The 19,408-nt window shown below is 36.3% G+C and overlaps 4 protein-coding genes across 5 annotated transcripts; 2 read left to right on the top strand and 2 right to left on the bottom strand.

The window, feature by feature from the left end:
- Positions 1-1,331: 1,331 nt before the first annotated feature.
- Positions 1,332-3,694, bottom strand: LOC144851569 (adhesion G protein-coupled receptor E2-like). Its single transcript, XM_078709093.1, has 2 exons — positions 2,119-3,694; positions 1,332-1,900 (listed from the first exon to the last, which is right to left on the bottom strand). Exons 1-2 carry the CDS (start codon positions 3,280-3,282, stop codon positions 1,658-1,660), a joined length of 1,407 nt encoding a protein of 468 aa, XP_078565219.1. The 5' UTR covers positions 3,283-3,694; the 3' UTR covers positions 1,332-1,657.
- On the bottom strand, positions 3,693-5,320 carry LOC144851570 (uncharacterized). The gene is made up of 3 exons (XM_078709094.1): positions 5,186-5,320; positions 4,840-4,933; positions 3,693-4,579 (listed from the first exon to the last, which is right to left on the bottom strand). Exons 2-3 carry the CDS (start codon positions 4,922-4,924, stop codon positions 3,693-3,695), a joined length of 972 nt encoding a protein of 323 aa, XP_078565220.1. The 5' UTR covers positions 4,925-4,933; positions 5,186-5,320.
- A 637-nt stretch (positions 5,321-5,957) lies between these two features.
- On the top strand, positions 5,958-11,537 carry LOC144851602 (solute carrier organic anion transporter family member 4A1-like). Of its 2 annotated transcripts, none has more exons than XM_078709139.1 (10): positions 5,958-6,194; positions 7,502-7,678; positions 8,102-8,392; positions 8,586-8,682; positions 8,826-8,944; positions 9,200-9,460; positions 9,732-9,936; positions 10,030-10,162; positions 10,382-10,563; positions 10,689-11,537. In XM_078709139.1, exons 1-10 carry the CDS (start codon positions 6,044-6,046, stop codon positions 11,017-11,019), a joined length of 1,947 nt encoding a protein of 648 aa, XP_078565265.1. In that variant the 5' UTR covers positions 5,958-6,043; the 3' UTR covers positions 11,020-11,537. The 2 variants fall into 2 exon arrangements, with proteins under 2 accessions (XP_078565265.1, XP_078565264.1); XM_078709138.1 differs by having other exon boundaries at positions 5,958-6,272.
- Positions 11,538-12,568: 1,031 nt separating this feature from the next.
- LOC144852117 (solute carrier organic anion transporter family member 4A1-like) lies at positions 12,569-19,162 on the top strand. The gene is made up of 10 exons (XM_078709834.1): positions 12,569-12,859; positions 13,785-13,961; positions 14,475-14,771; positions 15,303-15,402; positions 15,611-15,735; positions 16,105-16,374; positions 16,932-17,136; positions 17,518-17,650; positions 18,085-18,266; positions 18,364-19,162. The coding sequence occupies exons 1-10, from the start codon at positions 12,697-12,699 to the stop codon at positions 18,692-18,694; spliced, it is 1,983 nt and encodes a 660-aa protein (XP_078565960.1). The 5' UTR covers positions 12,569-12,696; the 3' UTR covers positions 18,695-19,162.
- Positions 19,163-19,408: the final 246 nt, after the last annotated feature.

Here is a 19,408-nt window from a genome sequence, read left to right as displayed (position 1 = left end):
CCACACACTCACATGAACGGGTATGAGACGCTGATTTTGCCAGCTAGATTTTATTTTATGATTGAGGCCTTTTTCCTTCCTCAGCCTAATCAATATTGGATAATTGTTTTATAATAATTGTATTGAATTGATATATTGATTGATTAACCATAAATAATTAATAAATTAAATTGTTTTTAACATCATGGGGAAACGAAGATGTTAAAATAGAACAAAATGGATTAAAAACAGGCAGAGATACATTGTACACAAAAAGCCTAACAATTAGTACTAATTATTGATGAGTTACTACTAATAATGATAATAAAAAAAACAGGCTTAATTTATAATATTAAAATAACAAATAGAACCTCGTAGTTTTCAATATAATGACTAATCATGGCCTTTTATTTTTAATGATATATGCATTATGACTCGTTTTGCGCACCATATATTTGTAAGACCAGACCACATTTGGCGGTCAAAAACAGTCCTACTGCCCGGACCGATTTTATCCAGGCCGGACCAGTTTTGGCGGCCAAAATTGGTTCGGCCGGACAGGTTTTGGCAGCCATAACTGGTCCCCCGGACTGATTTTGGCAGCCAAAACTGGTCCGCCGGACCGATTTTGGCCCGGACTGATTTTGGTGTGACAGGCCCAGCTCTGAAACAGAGCTTACGGAGGCTATAACTTGTAGCCGTCAGGCCGTCATTGCCTTTGCGTGAGAGAAACCAGCAATTTATGTGCATAATATTATATAAAATTAAGTGTATAATATTGTGTGTACTTACCCCTTAAATATTGATATGTAGGCCTATGACTGCAATGCAAGTTGTTTTTCCCACGAATCTTCTCTTGGTCGACAGACCGTATTAAATACAACAGTTTGTACTTCAGTAGATACAGGATATTGTTTTCTCCCATTTCTTGTACTGTAAACTGACCTTGGTCATTATATTTCTTAATCCAGCCTTTGTATCATTGTCACAGTCTATACACCTTTTCTGTGTGACGAAACATGCCATATCAACAAATTTAGGTTTAAAATAAATTTATTTATGACGGTGAACTATCGTGCATCGAGTGTCGTCTGTGTTTATCTTTAGCTATTCTTCTGTAACTTAAGCCTATAACTGTCTGGTAGAAACTGGAAAATCAGAAAGGGTCTACTACTGAGTTGATGCATGTAGACCTACTGTAACAGTACATTCAAGTTTCCACACTCTGGACGAAACTCGACAGAACAAACCCGCTAAAAATGAGTTCGAAACTAACATGTAGTGTAATGAGAGCCACACTTCGGCAATTTTTAAACAAATATTACGACATTAATCGTAAAATACGACATTAATAATATACTTAACGAAACTTTATTACACTCCAGTTAAAATTGTGAATTAATTATGAAAGTCTACAAAAGTAAAAAAAACAATTAAAAATAACATAAGTAACATGCTACAGTAATTACAATTATTAAAAATATCGTGTTATGTTAATGGTATAATTCGATACTCAAAAGCTTCCTCGAATTTCTTTTGACATACACCTAGTCAGGCGCGTCATCAAACAGTTTTAGTAAAAATTATGCGAGAGACAGATTTTGGACAACAAAGTATTAAAATGGCCAAACTCTGTATAATATTTCGACAATTTAAATAAGAGTTTCACTGTGAAGCGTTATGATACATCAGCACTGAGATTTGAAACGAATTTTACTGCTGTTTTTGGTTGAGAAGAAGACGCTTGTTTTTCTTTATGAGCTTTCAATAAATTCTTGGTTGTATGGTTGACGTTGAATGCTATAAAGATAAACAAACCCTGAAGAGAGTTTAGAATTGTAAAGATATACCAGAATATCACGTGATCAACGAATGACGCAACATAACCAAATATCCATGTTAATCCCATGACGGTTGAAATCTGTAACAACAATAAGAGATTAAGTTATTAATATAATATATTTGCTTTGCTATTCTATTGTTGTTGTTTTTCTTTGTCGTTAATAATAATAAAGTCAGTGGTGACGTCATCAATTTAATGGTTGTGGTGGTTATGAATATGAATCGAAATGTCTTTTGAATTGAAATATAGTTTGCTTAAAATTACTGATTTACATATTTAAGTTTGTATAAACGTACCCGTATGTAGATAATCATTTCCCTAGTTAGTTGATCCTGATCTGATTTTCCACTTCGAACTGCTGCGGTTGATTTCATCGAGTCTCGGAGTCCTTTGATTGTCGCCACAAATAGTACAAGATTAGGTACCAGAATAACAGCCAGTGGAATTCCAAAGACATACAATGATGCAAGTTCATCTCGAATCCAACAAACATTGTCATCACCATACATGACGTCCAAACTGGTACAATCACACAGACTTATACCTACGATGATAGCTACGTAGATGGCTGGTAAACCCCAGCTGTAAATGAAGTATTTTATGAAAGAGTTTCTCTTTGTTTCTTTACTTCTAGAAGATCTTGATGAAGTTTGGATCTTTCGAAATGTTTGGAAAAGTTCAATGGCCATGGAATTCATCCAAAGGAAACAGACTAACCACATATAATGCAAGAAAACTGCCATTATTTCACAGAATATTAACCATTCAGTAAAATTACCTTGAATTAGTGTCAGAAGCAATGCAATGAATAAGGATATTGAAACGTTTAAGATTATCTTCCCTGAAAGTGTTCTTAAATCAGCAATGAAAACACGAAGAAGGATCGTAATAAGAAGACTAATAAGTGAGATAATTGTACCGACAACACTGATTATCAATAAAGCACCAGAATAATGGAAGATCTCAGTGTTTTCTTCTGTCTTTCCATTTTGATTTAAGAAAGAACAAACTAGTAAACTCGAATTGGATAAGTTTATGAACATGTACTGATGCTCTTGAAATACGCCACCAGTTATTTTGTAAATGAGAGTTCCATTAACGTGTTCTTCGAAAGCTTCTATCGATAACTGAATCTGTGGACATACATTACAAGTGGATACCGACAGAATACTACAAACTGACGATTCATTTCCAAGTTCATGAAAGATTTCCAAAACATACTGCTCATCAGGAATTTGCAAAGATGAATTATCAACATGGATATTCTTTGTAACATTGTCATATTCCAATGCTTCATTTGCTGTCAATAAAAGTCTGTCATGTTCACATAGCAGCTCATTTGAAATTGCTTTTGTTGAGCAGTTTTGTCGAAAAGTGACGACATTTAACTGTGCATCAGTGTTGTTATTTATCCCTCTAATGACCAATTCCGATATATCATATACTAACTGGCAATTCATCTGTTCAATTGATATAATTATAATGGTTTTGTTAAAGGTATTTGAAGATTGGTTAGTGTATTCGATGTCAAATGTTATCAAAGCTTTTGTAAATTCAAAAACTGTTGTAAAATTATCTACTTCAGAATCGTATTCATACTCAATTTGTAAAGACTGTTGCTGTAGCTTGCATTCACACAAGATTTCACTCGATATGTGGAGGGCGTTTTTGCTACAACCGGTTTCAGTGGAAATGACGACACATTTGCTACCTTCGAGTGTGAATCCATCTTTACATGTTAGTTGAAGACATTGATTAGTGAATGGATCAAAGACTTCACCAGTAGAACAACTGACTCCCCCATTATTATACGATCCATATTCCGAACTAACAGAGATACTACTTTGTTTAGAAAAATCCACTATTACTGTCAATGATGTGAAACCAACACGCCCCGGAATAATAAAAACAAAACCGTCACAAGTGTAAAATGGCTCATCATTACAAATTGCACAATGTGGATTCCTGTAAACAGTGCCGCCGTACACACTTTGTAGTTGGTCAAACACGGTTCAATAACACTTTCATTCATGTAACTAGCACTACATTGTGACACTGCTGTCGCCAAACATGGACGCCGTGTATCTTGTTTTCCCGATGGTGGACTAAAACTCATAAAAGGACAAGATGTACCATCATTGATTTGTTCGTGTATATTTGGTGGAGGAGCTTCGGTTGTAATAGGAGGAAGTGTAGTAATGGGTGGTAGGGTAGGTAGCAAAGGATCAGGAGCAGGGACAGGTACAGGGATAGGTTGAGGAGCGATAGGCCCAGCGGGATCTTCACCAAACTCGACTCTAACATCGTCGTCACTACAGGTAAACGTTACCTTCCAGGCTGTCACGTCCGCTATTAACACATTATTACACAAGGCGCAATACACATTCTTATAAATGTTATTCTCTGTGTCTGATACAATAATTGCTAAAAGAACATCGCCAGAACCAGGGTTTTCACATTTCTGTATCGTGTCTGTATCAACTGTACTATCGTCTCTACAAAATGCTATAATATAATATCCACCCGAGAAGCTATTATCTCCTTCAAAACATTCCAATTGGCTGGACATCGATACAATTGAAGGATTAGGTTCATAAGTACAAGCAGACCAGTAATCATAGCAACAGTCACCATAGTATTCACACTCAGTGTCACATCCACATTCCACGGCTTCAGAAGGACTACTTCCGCATCTATTTTGGCAAAGATGAGTGTTTGAACAAACATCAACATCAGTTCCATAAATTGTGATGGTTTCTAAAGCAATCAAAATACAACATAAATATTATTCAATAATGGGGTGTCATGTAAAGTGAAATTAAAGGAAATGCGCAAAGTTAACGCACACATACGTATCAACATTTTGACGCGCTCTCTGTAACAAAGTGTCCGCAAACTATGATACAGTGTCATTACATGGTTCTCTTGATAGATACATTTTCCTAGCCTAGTACGACTTGAAATTAAAAGGAGAGATTACTGTACTATAGTGTGTCGTTGACATTATCTTTACTTACTGTCTGGTGGAAGCTGACAATAAACTTCACAAATCAAACGAAGGATGATTAAACAATGATACAACCAAGACGCTTGTACATTCATATTAGCAATCTGAAAAATAAGAATAATTAGCCTACCAAATCCTGATGAAAAAGTGACTAAATACTGAAATAATATCTGATCAACATAAATTCATCATGGAGTACGAGTTACAGTACACTTTATAACAAAGCAGTAGAAGGTATACTAAGTACAGACAAAGGGAGTGCCTTATATTATAATCCAGAAAGTACGTCAAGACAGTATAATTACCGCTAAGTGGCCTAGGAGGCTTATGTAATCTTCCCCTATTTAGCACTATACCTTGCAAAATGGAACCAAGCAACCAGTAGAACGTTTACATGCAAATAAAACAATTTATATATAAAATTAAGCCTGTATGTTGCTTGCTAATCTTGCCCTCTTATTTGTATTGACTTTGGCCGAAGAGATTCTCTCCTAAAACCGTTCCGCATTGCGCATATAAAATAGTACTATTACGATAATACATCTGTTGTCTCACATTTTTGGAATTGTCAGACGTGAGCATTTACCGTTTTATTTCTTAATCATGTCTTCTGTGTACTTATTGTTTTGTACTAATAGTCTGGCTGGAACCCGTTACGATAAATAAGTGAGACTTGGATGCACTTGTTGCAAATTAAACGAATTCCTATTTATTACATACTGGTAGCGATCTATATATATTAATATTCCTTTGTCAATATATTATATTAAATGTATTAATCATCATCATTATTATCATAATAATTATAATTATTGTTATAATAATTGTTTTTATTATTGTCAGTGTTAGTATATAGGCCTATTCCAAATATATTTTGTAAAAAGTATATTTATTTTAAATGTAAATGTGTGTTCTATATCAACATTAATTACATTCGTTATCAAAAATAGAGCGCGATCAGTGAAACTTGTGTTTGTTATTAAGCCGCCACTATCTTGATACTAGCTGGTTTATTGACTTATCTTCGGACTTTTAATCTATAATTAGGATAGGCGAATGGTGGCGCTTTCTCAAATTTATGACAAACAACGAATACTGTAAATAATAAATAAAGGAGTGTTCTTGTCTTTATACTTTCACGCGAGGATCACAGGACATCAGACGCGACATTTAGGCGTATAATGTATTAATATTGCCTGCCTTGGAAAACCATCATGAGTGCTGGTGGTATAGAGAACGTTGGCTTTAAAAATGAAACAGAAATTGTTAAGAACGGAAAAGAAGTTTCCTCCGGACTGGAAAAGCAGGTTGAAGAAGTTGACGTTGAAGACAGTCCACCCACTGGATCTTGTGGATGGATAGGATGTAAGCCAATTACTCTTCAGAGAATGGCTTCACCCAGGTGGCTCCTTTTTGTAATTTGTACATTTGTGTTTATTCAAAGTAAGTGTTTTGCCGCTAGTAGTACAGCTGCGCGTACCGTACAGTAGTGTTTTAATTCATTTAGACTTTACTGGTAACTTGCGCTCTAAACTTACTATATACTCTTGTCTAATGGTAAGGTTGAGTCGGTGTAGTGAAGTAGTGGGGTAGGGGGAGTGTCTTGGTAGGGGGAGTGATGGGGTATATATAGGGGTAAGTGGGAGTGGGAGTGGTGGGAATTAATCAGTTACATCTAAATGTATAGGCCTAACCCAAAGTGTAGATCTGAATTCTAGATTATCCGGGTCCTTGTGGGATCTGAGTGCTACTTCCAAAGGACTGAAGTGAATCAACCACTCCAGAATGTTTGAGGAAGTTTATGATACCTAGATGTGTTAACTTAGTATTGTTATTATTTAAGAAACTGATTAATATTCATACGGGATAGCTAGGCCTACCAGGCAATGTTCAAACACAATTTGTCCATTTCTTAGCTAAATTGGAAAATTAAGCTCAAAAGTGGGTTGAGAATGTTTTATTAGGCCTTCTAAATATTTCAATATTGATATTGAAAGTCGTGTAAACACTGGGTGCCTGTTATTCATAAGGTCACTTATCTTATCTTGCAACTATATAATGGTGGGATCTCCGAAGAGATAGGCCTAATACATACATTTTACCCAGAAGAGAAAAAGTCAGCCAGTGATAAGGCTGAAATGATTAATAGTGAAATGATAAAGTTGAGACATTTTGTAAATGAAAACAAAAATAACTCCGAACCGAACAAAGAGATCAACCGAGACCCAAACTGAGGTAAACCGATACCATGAACTAAGGTACTGTAGGTTAGATTAGATAGAAATTATTTTCACTTTCTTTCAATCTTGTGGCTATAATTACTATTATAAGTGGCTGCAGGACATGACGAGACCGTTAGGGGAGAAGCATCTAGTCCCCAGCGCCTTGAGCACTTTAGTGGATATAATTATGCGCTTTACAAAATCTTATATATTATTATTATCATTACTATTTTTTTTTACTAATTTTCGTTTTTTAGTCCATTTAGTATATCAGCAGGCGTTTCAATGATTCAACTTTTATGTATCTCTCTTTGTATTTGTTTTTCATAACATTATCATGTTTTATTGTCCAATAAATGTAAGTAATTATATGGTTTTATGATGTAATGGGCTATAAGTTATTGTGTGTATCTTATTTTTTGAAATGATGTATTTATTACATTCATTTAGATATAGTGACAAATGGGTTCGTGAATGTCTCGATCACCACCCTGGAACGGCGCTTTGATCTTTCAAGTTCACAAGCTGCGTTGATTTCAGGAGGCTATGACGTTGCTGCTGGCTTAGGAGTTGTTCCTGTTAGCTACTATTGCTCCAATCGTCACAAGGGAACAGCTTTGACAGCAGGTATAGTTGACAGGCAAAGATGGTCCGACTCGGATTTCAGTAAACGTGGTTCTCACTAAGACGCAACGCAAGGCGTACGCGCAACATAACTAATTTGAAAGTTAGTTGGATAGTGCTTCGCCTTCGGTCGAATTGCGTTGCGTGTACCGTACCTTGCGTTGCGTCACAACGCAAGCGCCACGCAAGTGTGTTGGTCAATGGCAAGCAGTCTGAATAATCCACCGCTTGTGGTTATTTGTTTTCGTTTTCGTCAGTGTGAACCGAGATCTGAGATCAGTAGAACAGTAGTATGCTAACGCGGCCATATGGTCACCAATTAAAGTTAAAACATAGGCCTACAACATTGAAAAAAAAACCAATAAAACGTGCATAACAACACATTGTAAACAAATATTGATAAATAAATCATTAATATTTCATCAGGTTTAATTTTATATGGATTTGGAGCACTTGTATTCTCTTCCCCGCACTTCATCGCTCCGAAATACAACTTAAATGGCGATAGTACTGGTAATGATAGTGAGATGTACTGTACGGTTGGAATCGACGAGCCGTGCACCAGCGAAGACGTGACCGATCAGAACCTTTCCAAATATCTCTACGTGTTTATCTTTGCACAACTTATGATGGGATTAGCCGCTACACCTATTTACACAATTGGGATCACATACTTGGATGAAAATGTTAAACACAAAGTTATTGGTGCTTACATAGGTATATATCGTATATCACTGTTAAGTAATCAACATAATTGCTCTTGGAAATAAGTAAATGAGTACCAACATAAATGAATTCAACGAACAATATACTTTTGCTTACACATAATACTTTATTATAGTTTTGTATATGAAGCTGCGTAAAATATTGTGAAATATCATATCGGAAATCCTTTTATTATTTTCAATAGGTGTGTTTTTAATGGTGGCAATCTTGTCTGGAGCACTGGGATATATTATTGGTGGAATAATCTTAAACAGTGTCTATGTCAACGTACTTGAAGACTGGTAGGCATCACATTTTATTTGATCTGCCTGGCATGATAGCAAACAAAACCGACCCTAACCACTCTATTGTAAATTATTGAATTGTTCCGTGTGTGACTATTGTGACTTATACAATGACATGTTAAACATTAATATCTTTCTAGGCCAACAGATGTTTTACCGGGCCAGTGGATGGGTGCCTGGTGGATTGGCTTTGTCTTCTTTGGATTCTCGAGTTTTCTTGCAGCCGTACCAATGAGTTGTTTCCCATCGTATTTGCCTGGTAAGTTCGCCTGCTGGCAGCACTCTGTTGCTGAGACACTGAAAGACATTAGAATCATGTTGCACTGAAATTCAAATTCGGATGTCAATGTGGCGTAAAGTGTGTTATTTAAGTCTCCGCCAACCCACTTTTATTTCACTTATGTACAACTTAACTTTAGTCAATTTTGTAATTTGTTGTGTATGGAAAATATCAAAATCAACAAACAAATGCAAAATAATAAAAACTGAAACATTGAATATCACCTCATAATAGGTTACGATAAAGTGCATCAAGAGAAAGTAGAAGCATCTCAGATGAAAGCAGACGATGAGATGATTATTTCTCGAACAGACTTTGGAAAATGGAAAGAGCTGCCTTCTGCAATATGGAGCTTGTTGAGAAATACCACATACATGCTTGTATCTCTCGGTTCGTGTTTCCAGGCTATCATCAAAATGGGTATTATAGTATTCCTGCCGAAATTGTTGGAAACGATGTTCTTATTGAGTGCCGGGACGGCGGCATCCATAACAGGTATTTACAGTCTAATTTATGTAGGCTAAAAGTTGATGAATTGCTTATTTGCAGTGGCGTAACGCAGAGGCCTGAGGCCCCTGGTTTAGGAACCCCAAGTGGCCCTCCAACGCTGAAGGCCTCCGATATTTTTAGCCTTTTTCGACATATTTTAATGCCTGTTTTTTCCTCGAGATCCGGGCCCCTGGGTTTAGCCAGTGAGCGCTCACAGCAGTTACGCCAATGCTTATTTGAATAATCTCTACAGTATTCTATTTGTTGTATATTATAGGTGGCATCGGAACGACTGTTGGTGTAATATCTACAATCTTAGTTGGTTGGGCAATCAAAAGATGGAAATTGAGTTTGTTTGGAATGTTGAAATTGGTAATAGTGTCGGCAATTATCATAACGGTGACCATATTTTCGTTTTTTCTGAAGTGCCCGGAACCGCCATTGGCCGGTGTCTCGGAGGCTTACACCCCGTCCCATATGAGGTAAGTTATTCAAATTAATTAATTTTTTACAAACTCCTTGGGAAAATGGGTGCACCGATGTACATTAAATTATATTTCTATATTCATTTTTAGTGAAGTTGATTTAAACGCAGAGTGTAATGAGGATTGTCCATGTACCGATACAACTTATGATGCTGTCTGTGGGTCCGACGGCCGGGTGTATTTCGACGCCTGTTATGCCGGGTGCAAAATGCACATTGAACAGGTATTGTGTGAAAAGAAAGTTAAAGTTAAGTTTAATTAATAGTGTGAATAAAAGAGGTGTTTACGCCATAAAAGAAAGAAAAAACGTTTAATTCCCCTGTAGGCTACTTATAGATTTGGGGAATTACTATTTTACTGTTCAGTTTTCGGAGTAAATACCATGTTTACGAAATCCAATGTTTTAATCAATCAACGCTTAAATTTAAATCTTTTTTGGCAGGCCAAAACGTTTTATAACTGCTCGTGCGTACCAAATGACGATGTTGTTGGTGTAGGCTCTGCATCTGTGGGCGCATGCGCAACCATGACTTGTGCAACTCTGTACATCTTCCTTGCCGTGTTATGTATAAATGTCGCATGTACGTTTATACCAGGGCCACCACTCGATAACATTACATTAAGGTAAGAGGTTTTCTAAAACCAGGCTTCTCAGATTGTTCTTTGTAGAATGTATTAGCTAGACCTTTATGAATGGAAACATGTTGTAGGGAGAAATCTATCTATCTAACAAAATTGTCCTTTTTCAGGTGTGTTTCACATGATCAGCGATCGCTTGCCCTTGCTGTTCAATGGGTCCTGGCTCGTTGTCTTGGTACGATACCAGGCCCTTTCCTATTTGGCAGTATGCTTGATATCAGCTGTATTTTATGGAATAGAAACTGCGATGGTTCCCGTGGAAGATGTCATAGATACGACCGCTCGCTTCTTAGTATATTAATTGTCGGTTCGTCAGTAGTCTGCAGTTTCATAAGTTTATTTTTTTACGGGTTTGCTTATTTCTCGCATAAAAGACGAACGACGAAAGCATCAAGTGAAGTTAAGAAGGTGTCATTAGAAACCAAAAATACCCAGTTTTAACATTTTAAATATGCAGCCTAAAGGATCTTTCACACCTGTTCCAACACGGGTCAAATCAAACGTCAATGTTTCGTAGTATAGTTTGGCGCATAGCTGCGTGGAGCGTCGGTCGTGAAAACGCGTTCGATTTGATTTGCCGGCTCCAAACCGGAACCGTGCCGGAACAGGTGTGAAATACCCTTAACTGCGGTATGGTTTGGTCAGCTATCGGGTGATGTAAAATTGTCTGTGTATCAACAAAAAGTACTTTAGATGCTGAAGAAGAAACGTTTACCACAGGTAGTTGATGCCGTCAACGTCATGCGATGTTTTGTGTTTTCTCTTTATCTGTACTTTTTAATAGCGCCTACATACAATACTATTGCTTATCTGTAGATTTATCGTTTATGAATTAATGGTTCATTTATTGAACTGACACGAATGGTATACAAACGAAATTATATATTATAAATAATTAACATAATATCAATAATAATGTGTATATACTATAGATAAGAAGAGTAAAATTCTGAATTCAATCATTATGTGTAAAGTTTGGTATGTACTGAATATAGGGGGCGTGCATGCTAAAATCATTTTTTGCGCGTCTTCGAAGCCACCAAACGCATGCGCAATAGACATTCGAACATGATATTAGACTGTTGGTCTTGTTGAACTAGAATTATGAACTCTACAATACGTTAGTCTTTAAATTAACTCGTTAGAATAATAAACATCACACTACAAAGTTTCAAACTTCCAACACAGGCCGTAGCGAGAGGCTAAACACAGACGATCGAGGCAAAGATGCTTTAAATATAATTATCAATATAAAATATGACGATCTATGCTGGGGAATTGGGATAGGTGGTGAACATTTAAAATTTCAGACGAGGTACTTCTCGTCTGCCTCATCCTGGCTACGGCCCTCAGTACTAGGGCCTACATGTTGCCAACTGAATATGTAAGAAAGGAACCTGTTACTTATGAGCTTTTCTCGGAGGGACGACAGGAATGCGGAAACTACTTAGTGTTTGTTGTTAAGTTTTACCATAGGATCCGAGAAAAACTGAAACCACATGTAGGCAGTCAAAACTCTACTTCTGTATTGGTTGGTTTTTATTCGACGCTCCAGGTTATCGAGACTATGGGAAGCAGTGAAAATGAAAGTTATTTCTTTGTCTTATAATTAAGGAAATTCAACATAGGGAAGTGTGTACTAAGAATATGTAAGTGTTTGTAGCATCCGTGACGTGTTTTATCAAAATCATATTAGTGGTAGGCCTACGTCATTGATATGTTTATAAAAGCTCTGTCTACACTATCGAACTTTATGTGATGTGCCCATATATGGACATGATCATGTACCATATTTGGGCATATCACTACCATATTTGGGCACATCACAATTTTTGTTGTCAAAGTCAAACTAGTGTAGAGACAGAGCTTTAGGAAAGAAAATTGTAATATGACTCACAAACGACGGTCTTCAGCTATCGGGCGGGAATTAAAACGGTGGTGGCGCTAAATGCCTTTTGTGTCGGAGCTCTACATGTTATCAAAACACTATTAGTACTAGTAGTGTGTTGCGGAGCTTCAGTTGGAAATGTTATGACAACACGACGCTCGTCCGGAATCAAATAATATTTATAAATCGTAACTTATATTTTAATAATCTACACCAGTCAGTTGATAGTTATGGACGACAACAGCAAAGTGGGAAGTGAGACAAGTTGCGTTAGTTCGGACGAAGCGTCTAAGACGGACTGTGGATGGAGAAGTTGTACACCTGATAATATTCAGAGGTTCGCATCGCCCAGGTGGCTACTATTTGTAATTTGTATATTTGTCTTTATACAAAGTAAGTTATTCTTTAATTTTTCTTCAACAAATACTTTATTATAATTTCGAAACATATTTTACTAGGAAATTGTCCCTATATAATTGAAGTGTTCATCCTATTGTTTAAGAAAGTTTAATGATTGTTTGTAGAAAGTTTGTTTACATCCATCCGTGATTATTTCACTTTCAAGCGGGCCATATGTAATACATGTAATATAACAGAATTCGAAGCGTAACACAATCTTCCATTTAAAATAACAGATGAAGGAAATAATAACCCGATGTATTGGGTCACTGGTTTAGTAAATGAATGGGATAACGGAACAATGGCTTGTCCTTGTCGACTAATCGGTAGGCTACCTATCAATACTTGCTCTTTTACAATAACATGGAGTAAATACTCCATGAGTATTATAAGATACGAGTAAATGTCCGTGCTAAACTGTAAGGGCTAAACTCAGTACGGTAAACAAACCTACCATCTGGAGACAACTTTGGGCTCATCAATGTCTTCTTTCGAGGAAATTGAATACGTATACCGGTATGAAATAATGGGAACTTTGTATCCGGAAAGCTCCGGGATTCAGGGAATACGAAGGCTAATGAACTCCAAACTTTGTTTATTACAAGCCGGCGCCGGCGTATACGAACTTTTTATGAAGATAATAATAACAATATACCACATCGCTTTACATAAAAATACATCACAATAACTGAACAAGAAAATCAAAGCATCAAAAAGTTAGATAAATAGCACAACAATAACAAATAACAATAGAAAAATAAAAATATGAATGCAGTTTAAAACTAAAAACCATTGCAAAATAATGTAATCTAGCAGCTGATTTTTATTTCCAAACTTTACCACTAAATGTAAAAATCTGCAAGAATCCAGATTACATTCATATTATTTTTTAACTTTTATGAATGATCTTTAATCACAGATATGGTGACCAATGGGTTCGTGAATGTCTCGATAACCACCCTGGAACGGCGCTTTGATCTTTCAAGTTCACAAGCTGCGTTGATTTCAGGAGGCTATGACGTTGCTGCTGGCTTAGGAGTTGTTCCTGTTAGCTACTATTGTTCTAATCGTCACAAAGGAAAAGCCTTGACGGCAGGTGAGAAGACAGTTTTGGTTCTAGACGGAGTTTTGACTTAATATTAGTAAAAAGATAAATATGTTGGCACATATGGCGTTTCATACTTATACTACTTGAGCTTGTAGTTTTCTGACAAATCGAAAAGCCGAATGGTTTGACTAACATAACAAAGACAATAACTACAGACTTAGGCGTATGTTATTTCTCTTAAGTGCATTGGAGTATTGAAAACGACTTAGAATAATGGCAGATAAGTGCCATTGAGTGTTAGAGTGTAGGGTGTATCAATACGATATTATTCTATTTGGGTGTGGTAACTCAACTCACACAGTTTAGCTCTATTAGGCCTAATTCAATACTCTTGTTTACCACCAAGTTATAAAGTTTTGTTGTTCATGTTTGTCCATCTTTTACTTTCTATTTATCTTCCCGTTTTCATCTCTCGGTTCACGGTGACGAGTTCAAATCCAGTTATATTTGCACTGTTTAGAAATACATAATTGAATTGAATTCGTTACTAATATGTTTCAGGTCTGATTTTATATGGATTCGGATCGCTCCTGTTCGCCTCTCCGCATTTCTTCGCCCCTTCCTACAATTATCAAGATACAGTTAATTCAAGTAGCTCATTTTGCTCCGTATCGTCTGACGAAACCGATGACCTCTGTGACCCGGATGATGCTGGAGATAGTAGTAGCTTATCAAACTACATATACATTTTTATTCTTGCTCAACTGGCAATGGGTCTAGCAGCTACTCCTATTTACACAATCGGCGTCGCATACCTGGATGAAAATGTTAAACATAAGGTGGTTAGCGAATACTTAGGTATGTTATGTTTACATTTTATAATTGTTTTGATATAGGCCTATTCTTCAAATAAGAGAGTCGGTATTGGTGAATTTCCTATCTTAAGCTCTGTCTACACAATCAAACTAGTTTGACAAAAAAATATGTGACTCCTGCCCAAATATGGTAATGATATGCTTAAATATGGTAGTGATATGACATCATCATGTCCATATATGGGCACAGCAGATTTTGTTGTCACATAAAGTTTAATAGTGTATACAGAGCTTAACAATAAATAGTTCTTCAATTACGCTTGTTCTGATTCACCGATGTCGAAAAATAAGTGGGGTTATTATAAGTGTTGTTGCAAAGGGTTGTTTTGTATAATAAATAAAAATTTGAAAATTGAAACCCGGAATTACCCTTTAAGACAAAAAACATCTGCCAAACGTAGGCCTACTCGATCCAACCAGCACTTATGCTCCACTTGTGTTTGCAATTATACAACATTTCCCAAATTATGCAATACAGTAAATGTGTTTTTCAAATTGTTTTTTTTTTTCAAAGGAATATTTTTAATGATGGCTATTTTGGCTGCTGCAATTGGATTTATTATTGGTGGCACCATTTTAGATGCTTTATATGTCAATTTTATCACCGAAGGAAGGTAATCATATTAGTTATAATTTTAACAGAGATAATTTTAATCAGTCAAATCAGGGGAGAGTAAAATGATATGTGGAAACTCAAGAATATTACATAATTGCTCTTCCCTGATGCAATAAACAAACAATATTTTGAGAATATAAATATTATGATTATCAATTGCTTTACAATATTCGTTCTTTTATCCATACTTAATTTGCTTTCCCTAGCCCTGTTAACGTTGATAAAGACGACGACGCGTGGATTGGCGCCTGGTGGCTAGCATTTGTTGTTAGCGCCATTGTGAGTTTTCTGGCTGCTATTCCAATGAGCTGCTTTCCTGCCTATTTGCCAGGTACGTACGCTTTATCATGAAAAAAATATACTTCTCGAGTCTAGTTATTATATAAGGCCATGTTTCTGCAGCCAAAACAAAATCATCGGTTAATTTTTTAATCAATAAAGTGCGTATGATCAGTAATTATTACCAAACATCAATTTCAATGACTTACATCATCACGTTCCTAAGCTTAAAGTTTCAGCTTAATCAGACCATCCGTTCGCGAGATATGGACTACTGAACTCACGCGTTTTTGCGCAAAGGGTCACGATCGTGAATATTTCAAACGTCCATATTTTCCTTATTATTTATGGCTCAATTTAGCAACGAAGGTGTGAAATCGTAAGGGAAATGTTGTTTAATCATTTCATTTCTGATTAATAGGTTATGAGGATAAACTTAAGGAAAAACTGCAAGCGTCACAAATGACAAATGGAAATACTGATGAGCCGATTGTGGTATCAAGAACCGACTTTGGTAAATGGAAAGATTTGCCATTAGCGACCTGGCAATTGTTGAAAAACTCGACGTATTTATTTGTATCAATGGGTAACTGTTCTCAAGCTATCATCTTGAATGGAACAGTAGTGTTTATGCCCAAGTTTCTTGAGGTTATCTATCTACTAAATGCAGGGACAGCTGCCACATTAACGGGTGTGTGTTTTGTTTATTATATTTCTAGTAGAATCATATTATTAAATGTATTGAATAAATTATATTTAACACTATATATCAGTTTAAGCTTGTTCCTACTTGGACGTAACTCGGGCGCAACGTGAATACGGGGCGCCGTTCGGGACATTACTAATTTTGTCGGTGAACTCACGTATCGTCGTGTTGGGTCCAAGTGAGAACTCGATGTTAAACTATATATATAATATATATACAGTAGTTTCGTCGTGGCAATTTGCTGAAAAGTCATCAGAAGAACAGCCTTATTTTAACAGTGTACGGTATTTACCGCAACTGATACCGGAACAATTCACTTCGTAGTACTATACTGAATATTTCACTTTGACGAATTATAGGTAATCTTTGTGATAGAAGATAATTTCCCCGACATTTACTTGAAACAAAAATCTGTATATACGTTAATACATGGATTAATATGGTTAATACATGGATTAATATGGTTAATATATGAGCCCAAGAATGATTTCTAACCACCGATACTAACATCTAATAGAATATTGACTTCTTTCTTGTTATAGGTTTATTTGGAACAACTTTTGGTGCGCTGTCTACGTTTGCAGCTGGTTGGGCGGTTCGAAAATGGAAAATGGACATTTACAAAATGTTAAAGATGATCATAATATCTACTGCAGTAGTGTCAGTGGTCATGTTCTCATTTTTCCTCAAGTGTCCAGAACCTCCGTTGGTTGGTGTTTCTGAACCCTACAACGTATCATTTACCAAGTTAGTTCTTTTCCATACTCTTCGTCACAGGACTATAATAAGATTTTACGGTAACATGCCTAGAGACAAGCAACAGCGTAGGCAGATTCTTGTCTCTAGACATGACACCGTATAAAAATCGCCTCTAAAATAGTGTAGGCATACATTATAACTTCCTCCTTTTTTTTAAACATTTTTTTAAAGAAGACAATTATTTCTTTATGACGTGGACAGTCTAAAAGTCAGTTATTATATTGTGTTGGCGTTGCCTGGAAATGGTAGGCTTAGGAATAAATTTCTTCGACATGTGTTAATTGATAAAATGGGTATCATAAGCGAATCATTTCCTGTGTTTTTCCTTTTGTAATTTCCTTCTCGACCCACATTTTGTTTGTATTGCAGTGATGTTAAATTAAACGCACAGTGTAACGAACAATGCCACTGCTCTGATACAACATACAATGCAGTGTGTGGATCAGACGGGCGTGTGTACTTTGATGCTTGCCACGCCGGGTGCACAGTTTATATAGAAGAGGTATTATATATACATAAACTTTATTTAGACACGATATTGATGCACAGTACAACTCGTTCAATCAACATTGATTGTTTTTATAGAAGTTCGTGATATTACAAAAATAAAACAAACACCATATAAATACGATAAAAAGAAAGAAAACAAACATGTTGAAAAGAAAATTACAGCAGAATCCCTTCCATCTGACACCCCTCTAGGGGACACCATACCGTTACTTCCCGCGTAAAAGTGTCTCTTTTACAGGGTTGTTGCTAACAGAATTTTCCAACACTTAATTGTAATGGTCAATTGACCTCTGACGTAGGCTCACGTCGTATTACACCACACCCTTCATAAAGTATCCATCCAACAAGTCCATTGAATACTATACCATATGGCTGAAGTCCCTCGTTAAATTTAAATTTTTCTATTTGTTGTTCTTTGCTTTGCAGTCCAAAACGTATGGAAATTGTACGTGTGTGTTAAGTGAAGATAATGATGAACTAGGGTCCGCGTCAGATGCGGCATGTGATACCATGACGTGTACAAACCTATACATTTTTCTCGTTCTGTTTTCTGTGGCGGTCACGTGTTTTTTTCTGCCTGGTCCATCCATTGATAATATTACTCTCAGGTATATAATATCTTTATTTTTAAGTATATACTTCGAAATGTGTTAAGTTTTTAATAGAGTAAGGCCTAATAAATACAGCAATCCTTTTTGTTTTCAGGTGCGTGCCACATCAAAAGCGATCTCTCGCTCTAGCAGTACAATGGGTGTTGATACGCTGTCTCGGTACAATACCCGGACCATTCTTGATTGGAAGTTTGTTCGATGTTAGTTGTATACTATGGAATAGGACGTGCGATGGTTCGCGTGGTCGGTGCCATAGCTACGATCGTCCACAACTCGGTGTCTTGTTTGTTGTTTGTACCGTTGGCTTCTCTGTTCTTGCTATCTTACTTTATGGTTTAGCTTATTTTTCACATGCTAAAAAAGAATCTAGACAAATAGAAAAGACAGCTGAAATGCTTACTAAGATAGACAACACTCATATATAATAATTATAACATGTAGTTTAATAATGTGCATTCATTTATTTGTTTGTATCTAAATCCTTTAAAAATAATAAGCCTCCCCAAGCAGACGCAGTTCCCAAAGAAGTAGAATTTGAGGGCTGGTGTCACAAACTTTTAAATGTAAATGAAAACAAGAACCGAGTGAGGTGTAATGTTTGTCGGCTAAATGTCTGTGGCCGAAGTGGCATTCGGCTAAATGTCTGTGGCCGAAGTGGCATTCGGCTAATTGTCTGTGGCCGAAGTGGCATTCGGCTAATTGTCTATCGCCCGGTTACAGGAGGCATATTGCTTAATTTGTCCGCGCAATATAATACTGTAAACTACCGAAGTTACTAAAATCTATAGTCAACAGGTTTTTTTTGTAAGAAAGTTTTAATAAAACAAACGTGCAAATCATTTTATCAAAATTAATATACATCTGAAGAAAATAAAATACAACAATTTGATAAACTCGAGTAATAGTTTATTTTCATTAAGAATGTCTACGAAAATATCTACCGATTAAGTTGATTTAAGTCTTTTTTTAAATTTAATACGGAGTCTTTGGCGTTGTCGGTCTCCTAGAATAAGTGTAGGCCTAGGTTTATGATGGCATGTTCTGTTAATCCTGGCCAGGTAATGGGTACCTAGTACTTTCTAGGGGGAGGTATTAAGAGGTATTTGAGTGGAAGGCTCTATAGAAGGTCTTTGATTGGA

Source organism: Antedon bifida, chromosome 9, assembly GCF_963402885.1.
Source record: "Antedon bifida chromosome 9, ecAntBifi1.1, whole genome shotgun sequence".
Classification (NCBI taxonomy): Eukaryota; Metazoa; Echinodermata; class Crinoidea; order Comatulida; family Antedonidae; genus Antedon; species Antedon bifida.
This window is presented reverse-complemented; position numbering and strand designations above follow the sequence as displayed.